A 24,411-nucleotide genomic window follows, 5' to 3' on the forward strand; every position below is an offset into this window, starting at 1 on the left:
TAACACTACATCCAGCCCAGTTCTGCATATAAAATGACACTGACCTTTTTTTTTTTTTTTGCCGTAGATAGCGTCAGCCTTAGAATTCACCGCAGCTTCCGGGTAGGGAATCCCGCGGGAGTGGGCGTTCCTATTGACATGCCAATTGATTGACATGCTAAATGACGGTGCACACAGCGCGTCACGACTTCCCGAAAGAAGCTCGGGTCGGCTCGGCTCTATTCGGCGCCAGTGCGCAGGCGCCGAATAGAGCCGACCCGACCCGAGCTTTCTTTCGGGAAGTCGTGACGCGCTGTGTGCGCCATCATTTAGCATGTCAATCGATTGGCATGTCAATAGGAACGCCCACTCCCGCGGGATTCCCTACCCGGAAGCCGTCAGTGTCATTTTATATGCAGAACTGGGCTGGATGTAGTGTTAGAAATTTTTTATAGGGTGAACCTCCACTTTAATTATATTTTTATACTACCACTCTCCAACCAGGGCCAATCCTAGGGTCACAGGTGCCTGGGTGCAGAAATATTTCTGGCGCCCCCACATGGGCGTCGACATTTTACTAACTCCTCCCCTTTATAAATGGCAATGACTCAACCACAGAGATGCTCACCCACGAAGTCTTCATTACCCTGGGATCCTTACATGATCTCTTAACAAAAAAACAAAATACAGGAAGAGAAGCAGAGTACTTTATTGGGACCTGGAGGGGGGGGCTCTCTAATGGACACAGAGAGGGCTTCTGTTAGCTGTTAGGTGCCCCCACCTCTGCAGGCGCCTGGGTGCAATGCACCCTGTGCACCCTGCCTAGGATCGGCCCTGTCTCCAACTATTTACTTTTAATACTGTTTTTATTTTGTTGTTCAAAATAAAATCATTTTAATATAATCTACTCGATATATTGCATTTGTGCACCTAAAAAAAAAAATACATTTCTTTCTTCTTTGTCTATTAAAGGGAAGTTCAATACCAGTCGTGTTAGTAGAAGTTTGGTGAGAGACGATTTGCGCTTTTCGGCTTCGTGCTTTTCAGTCTGTTACAGCGTGACGAATGCGCTATCTCCATTACAAACGCTACTTTTACCAGACCGAGCTCTTCCGTCTCGTAACTTGATTCAGAGCATGCGTGGAATTTTGTGCGGCAGAAATTTTCTACACATGGTCAGAATTTACGACAAAAGGATCTTGACTACGAACTGAAGGACCTATGAATAAAATGGTTGTGGAACGAATCATTTGAGTTTCCATTATTTCTTATGGGAAACATCGCTTTGATATACGAATGCTTTGGATTACAAGCATGTTTCCGGAAACCAGGGCAGGACTTAGGGTGGCGGGGCTTAATAATCGAAGGGGGCCCCTGGAGCAGAGAAGTGGGGGGGGGTGGGTTGTTACCGCCGACCGATCATAGTTGTTGAGGGGGGGGGGGCTGGATCCGCCGACCTATCTCGAAGTTGTAGAGTGGGGGGGGGCAGTCATTTTGGTGCAGTGCAGGGGCCTCCCCAAAGCATCGAAGTTGTTAAGTTGTCGGGCGGGGGGGGGGGGGTACATCCATCCGCCGGAGTTGTTGAGCGGGGGGTGCCGAAATTGCCACGAATCGGGGAGTGCCGCGATTGCCGGAGGGGTTTGCCGTCATTGCTGAGGCTGGGGCCCCCAATGGTAAGTCCAGCCCTGTCTGGAACGAATTACGCTCACAATCCGAGGTTTTACTGTTTATGAAATCTCTCTCTCTCTCTCTCTTCCCCTCTTAAGCCAGCCAACCATGGGTTAATTGGTGTAACCTTTAAACTTGCAATGTCTTGCTTTTTATTTGTAGATCCCACTGCGGGATTGCTTACCTCTTGTATGATGTACTATTGTACCATGTTATCGTCTCAACTACGCTGCTGGCTGGATCTTACATCTTCTATCTGATGTACTGTTTGGACTTTGTTTGTTAATGCCTTCAATAAAAATGTTATTGAAATTTTTTGAATTTATTTTGCCAACAGCTAAATCCATTCTCCTGAAATGACTCTGCTCATTCCTATTACACATTGGCTGTGCCGTACCGTACCTATTGTACCAGCTTGCATCTGTGTGACATTTCTCCTGGTTTATTACCAAAATCTTACCTAGTTACATGGTAAGGGAGGTTGAAAAAAGACACAAGTCCATCAAGTCCAACCTAAGGCCGAGACTCTCTATCCTCATTGGCTGAGACAGCAAGGGGGCGCCACTGGCTCCCGCTGCTGGAAATCAAAGTCAGTGAGCCAATGAGGAGAGAGAGGGGGTGGGGGCCGAACCGCTGCTCTGTATCGGAATGGACAAACCGAGTAGCAGCTTAGCTCGGGTGCCCCCAGAGAAAGCTGTTTGCTTTGGGGACACTCATCAGGAGGGAGGGGCTAGGAGCTCCGACGAGGGACCCAAGAAGAGGAGGATCCAGGATGCTTTGTGTAAAAACACAGAGTGCCCCAGTACATAAATTGCACCCCATCAGAGTGCCCCAGTACATGAATTGTCCTCATTAGAGTGCCCCTGTACATAAATTGTCCCCATCAGAGTGTCCCCATACATGAATTTTCCTCATTAGAGTGCCCCCGTACATGAATTGTCCTCATTAGAGTGCCCCAGTACATAAATTGTCCCCATCAGAGTGCCCCCATACATGAATTTTCCTCATTAGAGTGCCCCGGTACATAAATTGTCCCCATCAGAGTGCCCCTGTACATGAATTGTCCTCATTAGAGTGCCCCAGTACATAAATTGTCCCCATCAGAGTGCCCCGTACATGAATTGTCCTCATTAGAGTGCCCCAGTACATAAATTGTCCCATCAGAGTGCCCCAGTACATAAATTGTCCCCATCAGAGTGGGGTGATCCTTTTTCCAACTCTGGTGATTCTGCTTTTGAAAATAAATAAATCTAACATGTTGGTGTTATATCTTTCCCTTGGATGTTTTAAGTTGCACTAATAAATACAACTGGATACAACAAAAACTGTGTCTGTCTTCATTTCAGGCTGCAAAGCAACAACATGTGATTATTTTAAAGGGAGGGGAGGGGATTATTTTCTATACCCATTGTATGTACACACTATACATGGAATTCCTTCATCTACTTCATAGACTGTATCATATTGTAGAATGTTTAACAACCATTTATTTTGCTGAGGTTAGAATGTCATTGTTCAAATATTCCATCGCTATTGTTGTTGTTGTAAAATGAATGTCCCTGCGGGCGGCAATATTGTAAGATGATGCTTTACTTTTAAAGCATTACCTGTATTACAACATGATGTGGAATGATATGTGAGTACCAAAGGTTTTATTCTTTACAAAGTGCATTCTTTTATGCAGCTTATCGGGCGGGATCTAGTCTATCTTATCTGAGGGGGGGGGGCAGTAAAAAAAAAAAAAAAAAACAGTATGACCGAGATACAGGGAACCAGTATTCCCTGTTGATCTGGCATGCTTCTGTATCACAAATCACAGCCTGGGCAACACAAGTATGTATCAGGCTGTCATTAGAATTATTACAAAAAACCTGTATCAAGTTATATCAAGTCTCCCTATCAGAGCCCCCCTTATATCAGGAGTTTTTATTAGAGTGCCCCCATACTTAAGGGTCGCCATCAGAGTGTCCTCTTACATCACCTGTCCCCATCACAGTGCCCCAGTACATGAATTGTCCCATCAGAGTGCCCTCTTATTTGAATTATCCCCATCACAGTGCCAGGGGAGGGCTGGCAGGGGGGGCAGGGTGGAAATCTCCCCCCTGGCTGGTGACACTATGCACAGCCACCGGCCGCCACTACCAAATGCTGTTTTTGCAAAGCAGGAATATGCCTGCTGGAGCTCTGTTAACACAGGTCACGGCCGCTGCTCACCTCCTGCTGTGCAGCCGTGCCTGTGTCAGCTCCGAGGTAGATGGCTGCAGAACTGAGCTATGTCTCGTCTCACATATAGCTCAGCCTCAGTGCACACCAGCGCTGACATCCCCTTCTCTCTCTGCACAGACACGAGGAGAGATAGAGCTCATCTGCTCCTCCTCCTTCTGAGTCTGCCCTGCCCACACTCCCCAGGCATGTGTGGGCACTGGACAGGAAGTTTTAACCCAAAAAAACATCAGACAGCCTGCCTGCGCCTCAGCCTCCATCCTGGTAAGCTCACCCTCTCTAGTCTCTCCTGCCTCCCAGTGTATAAAAAGAGGTGCTCGGTGGACTTTTTTTTAAAGGGGAGGGGGGCAGGCTTTGGTGAGCAGAGATCCTCTTTACACAATAGTCCACAGCATGCACCCTTAAATCAAGTTTCCCAGAACACCCCTTACATCAGATCTGATGTATATGATTTCTGTGCGGACTCTGATGTATATGGGGTCTGTGCGGACTCTGATGTAAGGGGGGCCTCTGTGCGGACTCTGATGTAAGGGGGGGCCTCTGTGCGGACTCTGATGTAAGGGGGGGCCTCTGTGCGGACTCTGATGTAAGGGGGGCCTCTTTGCGGACTCTGATGTAAGGGGGGCCTTTGATGTAAGGGGGGCCTCTGTGCGGACTCTGATGTAAGGGGAGCCTCTGTGCGGACTCTTGTGATCATGAAAAATTTTAGACTGTTGGGCCACTTGACTGGACTTGCCCCCCAGGCCTAAGGCTGCCAGCCCTCCCCTGCACAGTGCCCTCCCCATCACAGTGCCCCCTTACATTGCTAGCCTTCATCAAAGTGCCCCCTTACATAAACTGTCTGCATCAGAGTGCCCCTCTACATCAGTTTTCCCCCTCAGACTGGCTCATTGATCAGTAGATGGCTTTTCAGAGACCCAGGGGGACTGAAATCCCACGGGGCACAGAGAACCCGAAAGAAAGAATAATGGTTCAACCTACGTAAATCTATTACAGTTGGATAATTTTGTTTTTCGTATTTTCTACTATAATTAAATTATTAACTATTATTATATATTTTGTATTAATAAATAATATTATTAATAATAATAATAATAATAATAATAATAATAATAATAAACTATAATAATAGTTATAAACTATTAAATTATAGGTATTAGAATGTAACGAATACGAATGCATCCAAAGTTACAAGGTATCCAAAGTAACGAATGCTGCATCTAAAAGTATGGAACAGAACGAATATGAATGAATTCGAATTTACGAATCATCTAAGCAACGAATGGCGATCATAACAAATGATCCGATAAACGAAAAGAAAAATACAAATGAAACAAGAACGTAAAAAAAAAAAAAAATTCGGTAGTACACATGTCTAATAAACTACTTTAAAAACACTCCATTCACAAAAATATTTAATGCAAAATAATATATTTCCTTTGTAAAAACAAAAACGTGTTCTGAATAAATAAAAGCAAAGGGTAGAGATTGTCTTTATTTTCAAACAAGCTTCGTGTAAGCATCTCAGTAGGTGAAATTGACGGTTCCCACTTTCGAAAAACATTGCAGAGGACGAAATTGATAATTCTGCAGTACATAAATTTACCGTATATACTCGAGTATAAGCCGAGTTTTTCAGCACATTTTTTTGTGCTGAAAATGCCCCCCCTCGGCTTATACTCGAGTCTCCTTTTTGCGCCTAATCTCCCAGATTTTGGGGACCCCGGTATCGGACCGATCCCCTGGACCCCAAACTTGGCACACATGTAGCTCCACTCTTCCTCCACAATTGTGCAAAGTTTGTTGTCCAGGGAGACCTACGGTCGGGGAGCACTAATTTTTCAAAGCCGGCACCCGTTCCCTAGACTCCAATGTTAAGCGGTCATTTCTCCGGTGAATTTTGGGACCCAGTACCGGCCGGTCATAGATCCCCTGGACCCAGAACTTGGCACACATGTAGTGCCATGTCTTTTCTAGAAGTGTGCAAAGTTTGTTGTCTGGGAGACCTACGACCAGGAAGCACAGATTTTTCAAACCTGGGCACCCCTTCCATAGACTCCCATGTTAAACGGTCATTTCTTTGGTGAATTTGGGGACCCGGTACCGGCCGGTCGTAGATCCCCTGGACCCAGAACTTGGCACACATGTTTCCCTGTTTCTCCCCTACAAGTGTGCAAAGTTTGTTGTCTTGGAGAACTATGGCCGGGGAGCACCAATTTTTCAAACCCGGGCACCCCTTCCATAGACTCCCATGTTAAACGTCAGTCTAGTCATGGACACAGTGAGGCATGGGCACAGTGAGGCATGGACACAGTGAGGCATGGGCACAGTGAGGCATGGGCACAGTAAGGCATGGACACAGTGAGTCATGGGCACAGTGAGGCATGGGCACAGTGAGGCATGGGCACAGTAAGGCATGGACACAGTGAGGCATGGACACAGTGAGGTATGGACACAGTGAGGTATGGACACAGTGAGGCATGGGCACAGTGAGGCATGGACACAGTGAGGCATGCACATGGACACAGTATATACGGTAGCTAAAATCACTCCATTCATACTACAAAATTACCCCATTTCTCCTCTACAAGTGTGCAAAGTTTGTTGTCTGGGAGACCTACGGCTGGGGAGCACCGATTTTTCAAACCCGGGCACCCCTTCCATAGACTCCCATGTTAAACGTCAGTCTAGTCATGGACACATTGAGGCATGGGCACAGTGAGGCATGGACACAGTGAGGCATGGGCACAGTGAGGCATGGACACAGTGAGGCATGGACACAGTGAGGCATGGGCACAGTGAGGCATGGGCACAGTAAGGCATGGACACAGTGAGTCATGGGCACAGTGAGGCATGGGCACAGTGAGGCATGGGCACAGTAAGGCATGGACACAGTGAGGCATGGACACAGTGAGGCATGGACACACTTAGGCATGGACACAGTGAAGCATGCACATGGACACAGTATATACGGTAGCTAAAATCACTTCATTCATACTACAAAATGACAAGGAGTCTCCAAAGCTTCTAAATACACAGAAAGAAAAAAGTTGGTTGTCTTATTTCCTAGCAATGGTTTCCTAAGCAGCTTAATGGGTGAAATTCCCACTTTGCCAAAATTTCACCAAGAGCGGAATCGGTCATTTTGCAGCGAGATAATTTTGTAAGGAATCACACCACCCCTCCCTAGTTATCAGGATCTCAGGAATTCTCAAGCCGACTAAGAATGTTTACACAGAAAGTTCCCCGTAGATGATGAGGAAGACTCCAATATTTAGTTTGACCTTAGGTCGGCACACTTACCTGTGGTTATTAGAATGAGTAGAGAGAGCATTCCCGTCCCGGAGGATATTCAGCAGATCTCTCTCTCTCACTGATCTGTTCAGAACACTATTTTCATGAATTTAAAGCTTCCTTATTCTTCATAACAATGGAGTTTAGATAGAAAGAGATTTTGTTGTCTTTCCGGTCAGTCCTGTCTTGGTCTGACATTCCACCCACCAACTATAATACTGGCCTGGCTGATAAAGAGCTCAGATCCTAGCACACTGCTTTGAGGCATGGGGGGGAGGCTTATGGTGTCATATGGTGTCAGAAGGTGAATTCTTTTTTAGCTCAATACAATGAAAGTTGGCGTAAGACTGGCTATAGACAGGTTGGTGTTTCATCCAATTCAACCAACATGAAAGGTAATTGAAAGAGAAAAACCCGGGAAAGGACTCTTCTGGTGGATAATATTCTGACCTGTTGGAATTTCATCCTCTATCGAGCGATCGCTTTGGTGATTTTAATCTGCTTGTCTAAATGCTTCTCTTGAATGTGGGTGCCAAATGTATGGAATCTATGTTTCTATGTCATATTTTGTTTACTATTAGACCGTTATGCTCCTGATGAAGCATTTTTGAACGCAAAACATGTTGAGTAAACGCGAGTTAAAGCAACCTCCATCACTCCGCATATCCAATCCAGTTCCAAGGATTTAAACGTTTTTTTTATATATTTTCTGGTGCTGCATGGTTTTGTTAGATAAGCATATGTGCACTAGTAGAAACTTGTATGCAATATTTCCTATGTATGTACTGTGATAAATATCCCGATATTGTATTTGTGTGTTTACGAAGCTCGGTATATCATTTCTTTCTTTGTATACTTTCTATTTTTATGAATAAATATACTTATATATTTTTTACTATATTTACTTGTACCATGTAAAGTTCATTTCATTAGCCCACCTTAATTCCTAGTTACATATTATCGGGACGTTGGTACACTGTTACATTGGCATTCACAGCGTTAGTCGCCCTGTGTTTTATGCACTTTTTCTAGCTAGACCCATCGAAAAACATGTCATACTTACCTCCACTGTACAGCTAATTTTGAACAGAGTGGCCCCGAACATCCTCTTCTGGGGTCCCTCGGCGGCTCACTCAGCTCCTCACCCGCATCAGATAACCCCCTCTGGGAAGCGCTCTAACATGGAGGTAACCTTGCGGGCGCATTCCCATGACCAGCCTTCGGCGTCCATAGCCGCCGAATGCAGGACTCTGTGCTGCCCCCCAGCGCCCACATCATTGGATTTGATTGACAGCAGTGGGAGCCAATGGCTGCGCTGCTTTCAATCTATCCAATGAAGAGCCGAGAACCCGTGGAGAGAGCAATGGCGGGATCGCGCCCACAGAAATTCAGGGCTCAGGTAAGTAAAATAGGGGGGGCTGGAGGGTTGGACACTGCAAGGTGTTTTTTCACCTTAACGCATTAATGTAAACAAAGGTTTACAATCCCTTTTAATATGAAGCCAAGATCAAGAACATGGGGACATGATCTCAACAGGAGCAGTGGCGGCCTGACCATAAGGGGTGCCTCCCCCTTGCAGCCCCCTGCATTCAGGGCATCGGATGCATGGATTTAAATGTGTTTTTTATTTTTTTAAGCTCATGTGTATTGGCTTAAAAAAAGGGTGGGCTTGGGACGCAGAGCACTGCACCCTGAATCCACCCAGTTTTGTGACGATACCAAAGTAATATTTGCTATTGTCTTACTGATTCTCCTCCTGGCCAATCAGAAAGCAGGTCCTGAGACCTGATTGTCCAGGGAGTCTTAGGACACCCTGGCCAATGGCGCCTCAGGACACACTTCCTGGTCGGCCGGGAGGAGAAGCAATGGCCCCGGCTCTTAAAAAAACAGGCAGATTCAATAAACCACTTGGTTTTATCTCTGTCATTACTTTTCTACGTTTCTTAGTGGTTGTTGGAAAATATTTTCCTATTTATAGAAATTATTTTGAAAAGGTTCAAATCTCTGGCTGATGAAATGCAACCAGGGATCCCAGGAAACTACATTGATCAAATATTTTCATGGCATCATCAAGAATCAGCGGCAGTGCGTCCACAGTGGGCGCAGGAGCGCCGCCCCGTCTTCTGCACCGTCACTCAAGTCAACAATACATAGATTCATGCATTACATGAATCTATGTATTGTCGCCGGCGCCGCTGCCGCCCACTATTCAGATGGCCGGCCCCCTGTTGAGAGCCGGCCATCTGAATAACAGCAGTTGGTTGGTTTTGGAAGTGTCTATCAGAGCCAGCAGCTCTAATAGGCTTCCCGATTACAGCCGGTGGGCTCTAATCGGCTTCCAAATAGTTAGCCAGGGGACGCACAGGGTGTGCGTTCCTTGGTTAACACTAAGGCCCCGTACACACGACGGAGTTTCTCGGCAGAATTCAGCCAGAAACTCGGTCCGAGCCGTATTCTGCCGAGAAACTCGGTCGTGTGTACACTTTTCAGCAAGGAAGCCGAAGAGGGACTCGTCGGGCCAAATAGAGAACATGTTCTCTATTTTCTCGTTGTTCAATGAGGAAAGTCGGCCCGCCGAGATCCTCGGCGGCTTCCACACTGAACTCGACGAGGAACTCGATGTGTTTGGCACGTCGAGTTCCTCGGTCGTGTGTACGGGGCCTAACACGCATCTCAGCCAATCAGGTTCACTGGGTCTGGTTACCGGTAACCTGATTAGCTGAAGCGACATCGAGGGCGGGAGAAGACATCGAGGGATCGTGGAAGGAGGATGGCTGACCCGAGAAAGGTAAGTGGCGGGTGGGGGCAATCTGGTGGCATCCTGACTCTCCTGTAGTACAAGGGAGGGGGTGAGCACGACACTCCACACCAGGGAAGTGAGGATTTCTCAGAAGAAATAAGGACATTTAAAAGCAAAATGGAAGGATGAGGTAAGTGAAGGAGGACTGCACTGAGGGAAAGGAAGATATTTAGGAAAAAAATTACCTTTACAACCCCTTTAAGTTCTTTTAACCAGGTGGGCTCAGCATAGGATGGTCTGCTTGCAAACACCTAGGGTAAGGTGACCAGATTTTTAAAATGAAATCCGGGGACATATTTTTTCTTTACTGGTAATGGCAACAATCAGCGACTCTCTGCCCGTCGCCGCCCCGCCTCACAGCCTCTCAAGTCTTACTCTTCGGGCCCCGGCTACTACTGGATGGGGAGCGGAGGAAGATCACTCCGCCAGGGAAGGCAAGGAGATAGGCGGGTGGCTGGCCAGGACTTGAGCCAAGGCAGAAGAACATGCGAGCGAAGCTGAATGGGCATGCACCCGAAACTGAAGAAATATTCCCTCCGCTCCGACCAGCACATGATCATCAGAAAGGGGCACAGATAATGGGAATAATACAACCCCCCTATGCTAGTAGGCACGGCAGAGCGGGGGGTGTAATTCTATTTTTTTAATTTTAATTCTGCGCTGATTGTTTTCGAAATTGCCCCCGCCCCCTATTAAATCCAATCTGGGGACAAAACCAGGGACAGACTTGGTCTGGGGACAGTGTCCTCAATCAGGGGACTGTCCCCTGAAACTGGGGATGTCTGGTCACCCTAACCTAGGGCTGCCCACTCCTCCATATTGACACCAACTCATTAAGGCATTTTGGCTATTTACATAATTCCTTCCAAGAGTCAGGTTACTGCGTGCCTCATGGTTAGGGGGTTCCTGAAAGGAGTATTGAGGCACGAGGAACGAGGCTTCCTGAAAATATCACAGCACCCTGTGGCCCCTCCCACCATGCCAGCCATGAACTATGCATAGAGAACGACATCACTAAATTTATAATTATTATTATACAGGATTTATATATTGCCCACAGTTTACGTAGCGCTTTACACCGGTAGGGCAGACAGTAGAGTTACAATACAGTTCAATAGAGGGGGGATCAGAGGGCCCGGCTCGTTAGAGCTTACAGTCTAGAAGGGAGGGTCAAGTGGAACAAAGGGTAATAACTGTGGGAGATGAGATGATGGAGAAAATGAAAATACAGATGTTAGGTGTGGGTTGGCTTCTCTAATGCCCCTTTCACACTGGGGCGGAGGCGGTAAAGCGCCGCTATTTTTAGCGGCGTTTTGCCGTAAATGTCGCTGCGCTATTCGGCCGCTAGCGGGGTGCTTTTACCCCCTGCTAGCAGCCGAGAAAGGGGTAAAACCACGGCAAAGCTCCTCTGCAGGATCGCTTTGCCGGTGGTATAGCCGTGGTGCCCCATTGATTTCAACGGGCAGGAGCGGCGGAGGAGCGGTATACACACAGGCCCAGATTCACAACTGAGATACGCCGTCGTATCTCTGCGTTGCGCCGTCGTATCTATGTGTCTGATTCTTAGAATCAGTTACGCATAGATATCAATTAGATCCGACAGGCGTAAGTCTCTTACGCCGTCGGGATCTTAAAGCGGAAGTAAACCCATCTATTTGATAGTTTAAAAAAACAGTTAACATTCCCGGCATGCCGGAAATACTAGATGTCACATTTGCTTGTGCTCTCAACCAAACTGTCAAACCATCCAATGGCTGGTTTCATAACTGATCACATGTGCAGCATCGTGGCAGTTGCAGATTAAACAGAGGCCAAGATGGCAGCTTCCTTGGCTGAAAACAATAGGAGGGTTTACTTCCACTTTAACTGCATTTTTTTTTGACCGCTAGGTGGCGCTTCCGTCGAATTCCGCGTTGAGTATGCAAATTAGCTAGATACGCAAATTTTTCGAATGTACACGCGGCCGACGCAGTAAAGTTACGACGTTTACGTTAGGCTTTTTCCGGCGTAAAGTTGCCCCTCCTATATGAGGCGCAGCCAATGTTAAGTATGGCCGTCGTTCCCGCGTCGAAATTTGAAAAAGTTACGTCGTTTGCGTAAGTCGTCCGTGAATGGGGCTGGACGTCATTTACGTTCACCTCGAAACCAATGACGTCCTTGCGGGGTACTTTGGAGCAATGCACACTGGGAAATTCCACGGACGGCGCACGCGCCGTTCCGCAAAAACGTCAATCACGTCGGGTCACAGTAGTTTAACATAAAGCACGCCCCCCTGATCCAAATTTGAATTAGGCGGGCTTACGCCGGCCGATTTACGCTGCGCTGCCGCAACTTACGGAGCAAGTGCTTTGAGAATACAGCACTTGCCCGTGTAAGTTGCGGAGGCGTAACGTAAATCAGATACGTTACGCCCGCACAATTTTACGCGGCTCTACGTGAATCCGGGCCACCGCTCCAAAGATGCTGTTAGCAGGACTTTTTTTTAACGTCCTGCTAGCGCACCGCTCCAGTGTGAAAGTCCTCGGGTGCTTTCACACTGGAGAGACAGCAGCGGCTGTCTCAGGTCGGATTGCAGGTGCTATTTTCAGGGTCTCAGTGTAAAAAGGGGTCTAAAGAGAGGAGTTTTCAGGGATCGTCTAAAAGCTAATAGAGTAGGAGATAATCGGACAGAAGCATAAAGAACAATAATAATCTGCCAGAAATCCAGTGAGCTCCTAAATTCATGTGCACTCTGCCTGTTCTGAACTTGCACCTCAAATCAAGTGGACTATAGACCCCCCCCACACCAGTAAACATGACGGGAGAGGGAGGTGTTCTAACACCTAGCCCTAAAGCCTTGTACACACGATCGGACATCCATCTGACTTTTCCATGGATTTTTGTCCGGAGGGGGCATTTTCCGTCAACTTGGTATGCATAAAGACTGCAGAACCTTTTCAGCCAACATACACCAAACCACGTGATTTTTCAGCTCTTTACTGCCACCCTTTGGGCAACTTCTACTATTGTTGTCTGATGGTTAGGGGTTCCAAATTTAATCGCTGCATCGGTGCATCGCGATTTGGGTGTCCCCGATGCGGCACCGATGAATGCGACCGTAATAATCTATGTCTAGCCCCGCCCCTCCCGGGAGAGCGCTCCGTGCGCATGTTACCTCGTTTCTCAGTGTTTGCATATGCCGCGCTCATGTGACTGCCCGGCCCGCCTCTCTCCTCTCTGCTCTCACGTCTCTCCTGGCGTCAGCCCCCGCCCACTGACTGTAACTATCAGATCAGTAGTGAGGCGGGCGGGGCTGACGCCGGGAGAGACGTGAGACGTGAGAGCAGAGAGGAGAGAGGCGGGCCGGGCAGTCAGTCACATGAGCGCGGCATATACAAACACTGAGAATTCCCTGATGACGAGAGAACACCGGCGGCTGGAATGGAGATCGGGGGATGGTGAGCAGGCAGATCGCGCTTCTCATTACAAAGCTGCGATGACACAAGTAAGTTCCCTCCAATCATCCTCTGTGCACAGAGCAGCATGTAAGATGGGCGTGTAGTGGAATCTGAATCTGATGTGTCACCTGTGATAAGTCAGTGTCACTGCAGGCAGGGACTGGGCTGTATGGAGAAGAAATATAGACCATCTCCTGTAGCATGTCCGCAGTCTCTGATCATCTCCTGTAGCATGTCCGCAGTCTCTGATCATCTCCTGTAGCATGTCCGCAGTCTCTGATCATCTATTGTAGCATGTTCGCAGTCTCTGATAATCTCCTGTAGCATGTCCGCAGTCTCTGATCATCTCCTGTAGCATGTACGCAGTCTCTGATCATCTCCTATAGCATGTCCGCAGTCTCTGATGATCTCCTGTAGCATGTCCGCAGTCTCTGATCATCTCCTGTAGCATGTCCGCAGTCTCTGATCATCACCTGTAGCATGTCCGCAGTCTCTGATCATCTCCTGTAGCATGTTTGCAGTCTCTGATCATCACCTGTAGCATCTCCGCAGTCTCTGATCATCTCCTGTACTATTTCTGCAGTCTCTGATCAACTCCTGTACCATGTCCGCAGTCTCTGATCATCACCTGTAGCATCTCTGCAGTCTCTGATCATCACCTGTAGCATGTCTGCAGTCTCTAATAATCTCCTGTACTATGTCTGCAGTCTCTGATCATCTCTTGTACCATGTCTGCAGTCTCTGATCATCACCTGTAGCATGTCCGCAGTCTCTGATCATCTCCTGTACCATGTTTGCAGTCTCTGATTATCACCTGTAGCATGTCTGCAGTCTCTGATCATCTCCTGTACTATGTCTGCAGTCTCTGATCATCTCCTGTACTATGTCTGCAGTCTCTGATCATCTCCTGTACAATGTCCGCAGTCTCTGATCATCTCCTGTACTATGTCTGCAGTCTCTGATCATCTCCTTTAGCATTTTGGGGGGAGAGCCTGGAGCTCCTTTAAGTTGTCTGCTGTGTTTAGACTTTGCTACATGCAGGAAGTGTTGTTTTTTTTTTTAAGAACAGATAGAATAAAAAAAATGGAGTACTTTAATTTTCTTTTGATTAAAGAGCAATGCGCACTTGCGCTGTAATTGTGATGCATCGTGAATCGTTGACATGATAATCGTAATCAAATCGAATCGTGAGGCCAGTGAAGATGCGCGCCCCCTACTCATGGTTAGCATTGGTTCAGAGCATGCGTGTTTGTACTTTGGATTTTAGTACGATGGATAATCCGACGGATCTCGTGTTTTGTCGGACAATTTGAGAGCATGACCATCCAACATTAGTTGTCCGAAATTCCAACAACAATTGTCCGATGGAGCGTACAGACGGTTGGAATGTCCGACAAGAGACGTCTGTCGGACAGTTGTTGTCGGAATATCCGATCGTGTGTCCGCACCTGAATGCAACCACCACATCCAAGGACTGCTAAGTTTAATATATTACATTTTTGTCCTTGACTTTGGATAGACTTTAACCACTTAAGCCCCGGACCATATTGCTGCCTAAAGACCCAAGGGGTTTTTACAGTTCGGGACTGCGTCGCTTTAACTGACAATTGCGCGGTCGTGCGACGTGGCTCCCAAACAAAATTGGCGTCCTTTTTTCCCCACAAATAGACCTTTCTTTTGGTGGTATTTGATCACCTCTGCGGTTTTTATTTTTTGCGCTATAAACAAAAATAGAGCGACAATTTTGAAAAAAATGCAATATTTTTTACTTTTTGCTGTAATAAATATCCCCAAAAACATATACATTATTTTTTCCCTCAGTTTAGGCCGATACGTATTCTTTTACCTATTTTTGGTAAAAAAATCGCAATAATCGTTTATCGGTTGGTTTGCGCAAAATTTATAGCGTTTACAAAATAGGGGATAGTTTTTTTGCATTTTTATTTTTTTTATTTTTTTTTACTACTAATGGCGGCGATCAGCGATTTTTTTCGTGACTGCGACATTATGGCGGACACTTCGGACAATTTTGACACATTTTTGGGACCATTGTCATTTTCACAGCAAAAAACGCATTTAAATTGTGCATTCTTTATTGTGAAAATGACAGTTGCAGTTTGGGAGTTAAACACAGGGGGCGCTGTAACATTTAGTGTTCACTTTGTGTGTGTTTACTAGTGTAGGGGGGTGTGGCTGTAGGAATGACATCATCGATCGGGTCTTCCCTATAAAGGGAATCACCCGATCGATGCGCCGCCACAGTGAAGCACGGGGAAGCCGTATTTACATACGGCTCTCCCCGTTCTTCAGCTCCGGGGAGCGATCGCGACGGAGCGGCTAAAAACAAATAGCCGCGCCGTCGTCCCGGATCGCTCCCCGAGCGGACCCGACCTCCGCATGTACCGGGGGGGGTCCCGATCGGACCCCCCACCCACGTCTAGCAGAGGTTGTACAGGTACGTACATGTGCCTGTCCGTGCCATTCTGCTGACATATATGTACATGAGGAGGTCGGGAAGTGGTTAAGGAGCCCCTTGGTTTAAACAAATACCTCTGTATGTTCATAAAACTCAAATAATTTTTCCTATATTGGCAATAGAAGACAGTGGCCTGGATTCAAGAAGCAATTGCGCCTGTGTAACCATAAGTTACACAGCGCAATTGCTTACTTGCCCCGGCGTAACGAATGCTCCTGATTCAGGAACCTCGTTACGCCGACTGCAGCCTAAGATATGCGCGGCATAAGGCTCTTATGCCCGCATATCTTAGGCTGCATTCTTGCGATGGACGCTAGGTGGCGTTCCCGTTGTGCTCAGCATATAGTATGCAAATTGCATACTAACGCCGATTCACAACGTTGCGCGAGCCCTGCGTACGCAATTTACGTCGTTTCCGTACGGCGGTTTCCGCGCAAGGCTGCCCCTGCTATTAGCAGGGGCAGCCAATGTTACGTATACCCGTCGTTCCCGCGTCGCGAAATTTGAAAGTTACGTAGTTTGCGTAAGTGAATCGTGAATGCCGCTGGACGCCATTCACGTTCACTTTGAAGCAAATGACGTCCTTGCGACGTCATTTGCCGCAATGCACGTCGGGAAAGTTTCCCGACGAAGCATGCGCTCTACGCTCAGCGCGGGAACGCGCCTAATTTAAATGACTCCCGCCCCCTACGGGATAGTTTAAATTGCGCGCGCTTACGCCGGGCATTTTGCCGGCGCGCCCACGCAATTTACGGAGCTACTGCTCCGTGAATCAAGGGCAGCGCAGTAAATTTGCGGGGGCGCAGGGCAAAAACGTTGCCCTGCGCCTCCGTAAAAAATGCGCAAATCTACTTGAATCCGGGCCAGTGTGGTTGATTTATTAAAGGAATAGCACATGCCCACTTTTATTTAGCTCATCCGATTTTCCTAACATGTCCAATCATATGTGACCTCAAATACATTTTCTTTACTTTTTCCTTCCTTGAGATTCTGTATTCTATGCTAAGTGAACTTTCTGTATGCCTGTCTAGGTCAGCAGAGATGGCTGTTTTTGGGTTATATTAGCGTCAGCAGAAAAATAGTTGGGACCAGGATCACCCAGCGATGGTGTGAAAAGCTGAAAGCATTGGTGTTCCCCGTGTTGATACTTCCTCCACATGTCCTTGTTGGTGTCGTGATATTTGAAACATAATTGAATGCAACGTTCAGGTAGGAGCTGATCCAGGTTTGGTGGGCCGTCACCTGTGTGTAGATCCCGGGGAAGTTGGGGTATGCACATCCTATTCCCGAACTCACAACTCCAACCTGGTACCATACGCCCCGGACCTTACACACCAGAGGTCCTCCTGAGTCCCCCTGTAAGACATCAATAATCATTAGCTGCACCAACATCTCTCTGTTCGGGATAGAAGGAATCAAGGAAATGTGTCAATCTTGGCTTTTTGTGAATGTGTAATCACACAAATTAGTTAAGCGAGTTAGGAAGAGCCGATCCACGGCTCTTCCTGTTTATATTGTGATCAGCTGTGATTGGAGGCTCTTTACCGAGATCGGAGATGCAGGGGGCCAGATTCACAAAGGTTAGCGGATCTTTAGATCCGTGTAACCTATGTGTTTTAAGATCCGCCCTCGCAAGTTTGTGAGGAAAGTGTCAAATTCACAACACACTTACCTCCAAACTTGCGACGGCGGATCCTAACTCCCCCGGCGGAATTCTAATTCCGCGGCTGGGGGAGTGTACTATTTAAATCAGGCGCGCTCCCGCGCCGATTTAAATACGCATGCGCCGTCCGGGGAATTTCCCGGCGTGCATTGCTCCCACTGACGTCGCTAGGACGTCAGTGGTTTCGATGCGTACGCAAACTACGTAGTTCCGTATTCGAGAACGACTTACGGAAACTACGTAAAAAAAATACAAATCGACGCGGGAACGACGGCCATACTTAACAATACTTACCCCTGCTTTTAGCAGGGGTAAGTATACGACGGGTACCGCGCTACGGAAACGACGTAAGAACACAGCGTCGGGTCCGCGTACGTTCGTGAATTTCGCGTATCTCGCTGATTTACATATTATTCAGTGTAAATCAGCGGGAACGCCCCCGGCGCCATTTTTAAATCAAAAAAAAGATCCGACAGTGTAACACAGTGTGACACTGTCGGATCTCAGCCCTATCTATGCGTATCTGATTCTATGAATCAGGCGCATAGATAGGACCAGTAAAAATCAGAGATACGATGGTGTATCTGAGATACATCGTCGTATCTCTTTTGTGAATCTGGCCCAGGGTGTCAAACTGACACCCTGCATCACCGGTCGCCGCGCAGTGCGCCCCTACGGGCGCGCGCCGGCATGTTATCCTGCTGGACGTCGATAGACGTCAAGTCAGGATAACAGAACCACTTCCCGGACGTCAATTGTCTATTGACCGGGCGGGAAGTGGTTAACCACTTCCCGACCGCCGCATGTAGATATACGTCGGCAGAATGGCAGCACGGACAGGCACATCAACGTACCTGTACATGCCTGCCTAGACGTGGGTCGGGGGTCCGATTGGGACCCCCCCCGCTACATGTGTCAGTCGGATCCCCTCGGGGAGCGATCCGGGACGACGGCGCGGCTATTCGTTTATAGCCACTCCGTCGCGATCGCTCCCCGGAGCTGAAGAACGGGGAGAGCCGTATGTAAACACGGATTCCCCGTGCTTCACTGTGGCGGCGCATCGATCGTGTCATCCCCTTTATAGGGAGACTCGATCGATGATGTCAGTCCTACAGCCACACCCCCCTACTGTTGTAAACACACACTAGGTGAACACTAAATCCTACAGCGCCCCCCTGTGGTTAACTCCCGAACTGCAATTGTAATTTTCACAATAAAGAATGCAATTTAAATGCATTTTTTGCTGTGAAAATGACAATGGTCCCAAAAACGTGTCAAAATTGTCCGAAGTGTCCGCCATAATGTCGCAGTCACGAAAAAAATCGCTGATCGCCGCCATTAGAAGTAAAAAAAATAATAATTAATAAAAATGCAATAAAACGATCCCCTATTTTGTAAACGCTATAAATTTTGCGCAAACCAATCGATAAACGCTTATTGCGATTTTTTTTTAGCAAAAATAAGTAGAAGAATACGTATCGGCCTAAACTGAGGAAAAAAATGTTTTAGATATGTTTTTGGGGGATATTTATTATAGCAAAAAGTAAAAAATATTGCATTTTTTTTTTCAAAATTGTCGCTCTATTTTTGTTTATAGCGCAAAAAATAAAAACCGCAGAGGTGATCAAATACCACCAAAAGAAAGCTCTATTTGTGGGGGAAAAAGGACGCCAATTTTGTTTGGGAGCCACGTCGCGCAATTGTCTGTTAAAGCGACGCAGTGCCGAATTGTAAAAAACCCTTGGGTCATTTAACAGCATATTGGTCCGGTCCTTAAGTGGTTAAGGTGAGTCATGTTCTTGGTGTCATTTACCTGGCAGGAGTCCTTGCCCCCATCCTTGTAGCCGGCACAGATCTGATCAGACTTGATAGTGACGGCACTTCCTCCATTGTTATACATTGTTTGGCATGTATTGCGGTCTATTAGAGGAACCATGACCTCCCGGAGCGTCTCATATGGCACTGTGCTCCCTGGTGATAAAACACAGACAAGAAGGCAATTGAAGGTTATTCTTGGCAAGGCTAGACATAGACTGATCACCTGTTTGCTCTACTCACACATGTGCATTGTGGGATTGCACTTAAAATTGTGCGGTTTCTCCTCATGCACAAGAAATGACCATCCTTTTTGCAAAAGAACAGCAGTGCCATTAATTTTTAACCAGAGGCGGCTCTAGGCTTTGTGAGGCAAAATTTAGACACGAGGCCCCCACTCACGCAAGCGGCGCGGGCAGAAGGAGCAGCTCAGCTGCTTTAGGGCCCCACATGGACTTGCGGCCCTGACCGCTGTGCCCTATGGCTGACCGCACAGCTTTTACAGATGGCACCTGGAGCCTGTTGGTCAGTCCAGTGATTGAGCAGAGGCAAATTAGGCAGCCGTGAGGCCCTTGTGAGTGCGAGGCCTTAGGCGGAGATGTTTTGCCTTAAACAGCTTCCTATCAGTGTTGCCAACCTACCAGATTGAAATTTACTGGCACAACACCCGAAATTTACTGGCGCAGCCACGTTTTTACTGGCATTTCACAAAAGTTACTAAATTACATTTTTAGGTGCAAATTTCAGTATTTAGGCTACAAACAAGTACGCTAGGCAAATAGCAATGTGATTTAAGGTAGATATTAAGGTAAAAAAACATATTTTTGTTATTTTCGATATAATAAGGGCAAATTATTTAGTCACATCACCCCCTGCCTCCATCCCCCTCTACCACCAACACCCCCTGCCTTCACCCCCCTCTGCGGTGACACAATCTCCCCCTGCCTCCAATCACCCCCTGCCTCCACCCCCCTCTGCGGTGCCACCAACAACCACTGTCTCCATCCTCCACCCTCTGCTGTGCCACCATCACCCCCTGCCACTAACACCCCCTGCCTCCAATCTCCCCCTGCCTCCAATCTCCCCTTGCCTCTATTGCCCCCTGCCTCCATCCCCCTATGTGGTGCCACCGCAGCCACCATCACCCCCGGCCTCTAATCACCCCCTGCCTCCATATTTCTCCATCCCTGAAAAAAGGAGGATTGGGACTTTGAATGAGGTATGCATAAGAAGACTCCGGGAACTGCGATGCTCTCAGGTGCCTTCCCACCCCCCCCCCGGTCACTCAGTTTGAGAGCGGCATCTCGGACGATTCATGTCACCTTGGCTGACCAATGGGAAGCTCTGTCCGGTTTCAAATGAGCGGCTGCTGCCTCTGTGATCCTGGACACCTCTTCCTGTTGTCATGCCAGCGTGACGCTGGTCGGGCTGGGTGGTTCACATGCGATCAGCTGCAGGTTAATCTTGCTCTACACATACCTATATACTGGGCCTTATCTCCATACAGGGAAACAAATGCCTCTTTATTTTTCCCAGCTACTACTTGGGTTAAGGGCTTTTGCCATACCCCATGTACTACTCACCCATATGGGTTTTACTAATGTCATTAAAGCAGGGTTCCAACCACAATTTGCATTTTTTTAAAGTATGTCCTTTCATCAATCATTGTTGGGCTATACTTACGGTCACTTACTAATTGAAAATCCGCCGCCACTCTGCAGACTTATTCACATCCAACACTTTATAAACTTGTCTGCAGATCGGTGTCATTTTGCTTGTGGGCATTGTGAAGCCCACAAGTAATTACTTCCGGGAATCCGCTGGTGACGCGTGCTAAAGGGCCACCCGTCCCGCCCCATTCTCGCACCTGCGCAAGACAGCAGCAGCGCCGCGCCGTCAACCACTTGGGTTGCCATCACAACGGGCGGCGGCGTCTGACATGCCTGCCGTTGTGATGGCAACCAACAACAACTAGAACAGTGTAAGGAGCTGGAATCGCGTCACTTCCTGTTTCGAAGTCCCGCGATTCCAGCGCTAGGGGTAGCGCACTGCATCCTGGGAAATGATGACACACATTTCCCAGGAGCATTAGCGTTCTGAGGAGCTGAGGGAGCTGACAATTTCAGCGACCTATACGTTCCAGTTTGCACATCCTCACATGCTGGAAATGAGTATGTTTTTTGGAGATGGCCATTTTCCCATCTCTCTTACTGTCTCCCATTATTTGGGTGTTATGCTCAAATTTACATATTATACTTGTGTCCTTCTGCAGATCTTACTCCACTACGCATCCGCCCCTGAAGATTGGCAATAATGCCATGAAAGGCGTCTCGGGCTTACACAGATGCTACATGTTTCAGTTTTAGGACTTGTAACGGTCACCACCGTTTACGATATTCCATTCCATCGCCCCACGACAGCTTATCCGACAGTCCGACAAGCCAGCAGACACGATCCATAAGAATTCCCTCAGTAAGACGAGACATACGCTCTGTGTTCTGAGTCAAATAATGAACCCTTTTAATGGTATCTTAGCTTTCTTATATACAGTACAAGCATGTTACAGTTAATCACAGGGACAAGAAACACTCCACCCACACATCACACAATGGGGCTTCAATCACATTCTTTTAGATAATGACATTCAGGTGAGTTACTTACTACTCATTACCCTGACGGTCTGTCTCTGCGACAAGTTCCCCTCACCTGTTACACAAAACACATTCTTTTACTAAACATAATTGACATGCTAATTCCCTACCCCTGAAAGGAGACATCGGACCTTTCAGACTTAATCAGTACAATAGACACAACACAGTATTAGCATCACACAATGGACAATGGAATGTCTTTCAGGAGCCTATTGACCTGTTGTGGGTCAGCATGAAATCACCTGCAATATGTCCAGATCTCCTGCCATACATGAATTATCGGTTATCAGTCACCCTATGCCCAAAAGGGGCACAGGGTGACCCTAGACCCAAGAGTCATTAGTGACGCTGGCACAGGAGTACCCCCCATCCTTTAAAAGTCTCTGGGTGTCACGGGTCATTCCGTTACAGGACTAACCTCTGGTTTAATGATTCTATTTATGAGGATTTTTTAAACAATGCAAGGAATTCGTTGCTGAGATACACCTAAACCTAGCTAAGATACGACAGCCTGCGCCGTCGTATCTTAGGGAGCAATATTTAGGCTGGCCGCTAGGTGGCGCTTCCGTTGAGTTCGGCGTAGAATATGTAAATGATTAGATACGCCGATTCACGAACTTACGTGCGCCCGTCGCAGTAAAGATACGCAGTTTCCGTAAGAGATACGCCGCGTAAAGATGAAGCTGCCCCCTAGTTGGCCTAGTCAATGTTAAGTATGGCCGTCGTTTCCGCGTCGAAATTTGAAAATTTTCCGTCGTTTGTGTAAGTCGTCCGTGAATGGGGCTGGGCGTAATTTACGTTCACGTCGAAAACCAATACGTCCTTGCGGCGTACTTTGGAGCAATGCACACTGGGATATGTACACGAACGGCGAATGCGCACGTTGGGTCACGAGTAATTAACATAAAACACGCCCCCATCCTCATTTGAATTAGGCGGGCTTACGCCGGCCGCATTTACGATACGCCGCCGTAAGTTAGGAGGCAAGTACTTTGGCCCAGATTCACAAAGGAGATACGCCGTCGTATCTCTCAGAGTATCTATGCGACTGATTCATAGAATCAGTTACGCATAGATGGGCCAGATCCACAAAAACCTGGCGTAACTTAAAAAATCCCATTTAAGTTACACTGCCTTAAAGTTTCTACCTAAGTGCCCGATCCACAAAGCACTTATCTAGAAATTTCAGGCTGTGTAACTAAAATTCCGCCGGCGCAAGGCGTTCCTATTCAAATGGGGCGAGTCCCGCGCCGGCCGTACTGCGCATGCGCGAATTTACGTTACGCCGAGTTTTGAGGATCGCGACGGCTTAAAAAAGTTGCGTCGGGGAAAAAAAAAATGACAGCGTCGCTCGGCATGCATTCCTGAGGGAGAACTCCATGCCAATTTTCAAAGAAAAAAACGGCATGGGTTCCCCCCCCAGGAGCATACCAGGCCCTTAGGTCTGGTATGGGTTGTAAGGAGACCCCCCCTACGCCGAAAAATCGACGTAGGGGGTCCCCCTACAATCCATACCAGACCCGTATCCAAAGCACGCTACCCGGCCGGTCAAGAAGGGAGTGGGGACGAGCGAGCGCCCCCCCCCCCTGAGCCGTGCCAGGCCGCATGCCCTCAACATGGGGGGGTTGGGTGCTCTGGGGCAGGGGGGCGCACTACGGGCCCCCCCACCTCAGAGCACCCTGTCCCCATGTTGATGAGGACAGGGCCCCTTCCCGACAACCCTTGCCATTGGTTGTCGGGGTCTGCGGGCGGGGGCTTATCGGAATCTGGGAGTCCCCTCAAATAAGGTGGCCCCCAGATACCGGCCCCCCACCCTAAGTGAATGGATATGGGGTACATCGTACCCCTATCCATTCACCTGTAGGCAAAAAGTTAGTTAGTAAACACACAACACAAGGCTTTTTAAAATATTTTATTATTCTGCTCCGGATGCCCCCCCTGTCTTCGTTATTAGCTCAATTGGCAGGGGGGGCTTCTTCTTCCGCTCTCCGGGGGTCTTCCACTCTCCGGGGGTCTTCCACTCTCCGGGGGTCTTCTCCGCTCTCCGGGGGGGCTTCTCCGGACTCCGGGGGGCTTCTTCCATCTTCTCCCCTCTTCCGCTGTTGACTCGGCGAACCCCGGTTCTTCTGCAGCTGTCCGGTGCCTTCTTCTTCAGCGCTGGCTGCCTGCTATCTTTGTGTGTTAGCTCGATTTCAAACAGGCAGCCGGCGCGGTCTTCTGTGACGTCAGGGTCTTCTGTTCTTCTTCCTTCTTCCGATGTTGACTCGTCGCCTGTTGTCGCTGTAATGATGGAAGCGCGCCTTGCATCCCATTTATATAGGCATCACCGTCCCATCATGCTCCGGTAGGTACCCACGTGGTGGGTGCCTACCCACGTGCACCCACCACGTGGGTACCTGCCGGAG

The 24,411-nt window shown here is 47.9% G+C and overlaps 1 protein-coding gene across 2 annotated transcripts in view; it reads right to left on the reverse strand.

Moving 5' to 3' along the window:
- Positions 1-24,411, reverse strand: part of LOC120942963 (serine protease 33-like) — a 103,889-nt gene that overhangs the window by 10,038 nt on the left and 69,440 nt on the right. The window contains exon 1 of one of the 2 annotated variants that reach the window (XM_040355963.1): positions 7,174-8,200. The exons of the other annotated variant lie outside the window; for it this stretch is intronic. Within the exon in view, the coding sequence (XP_040211897.1) occupies positions 7,174-7,204 (31 nt within the window). The 5' untranslated portion in view covers positions 7,205-8,200. Of the gene's footprint in view, positions 1-7,173; positions 8,201-24,411 lie in introns of those variants that run through there. 2 annotated transcript variants of the gene reach the window in all.

This window comes from Rana temporaria, chromosome 6 (genome assembly GCF_905171775.1).
Source record: "Rana temporaria chromosome 6, aRanTem1.1, whole genome shotgun sequence".
Classification (NCBI taxonomy): Eukaryota; Metazoa; Chordata; class Amphibia; order Anura; family Ranidae; genus Rana; species Rana temporaria.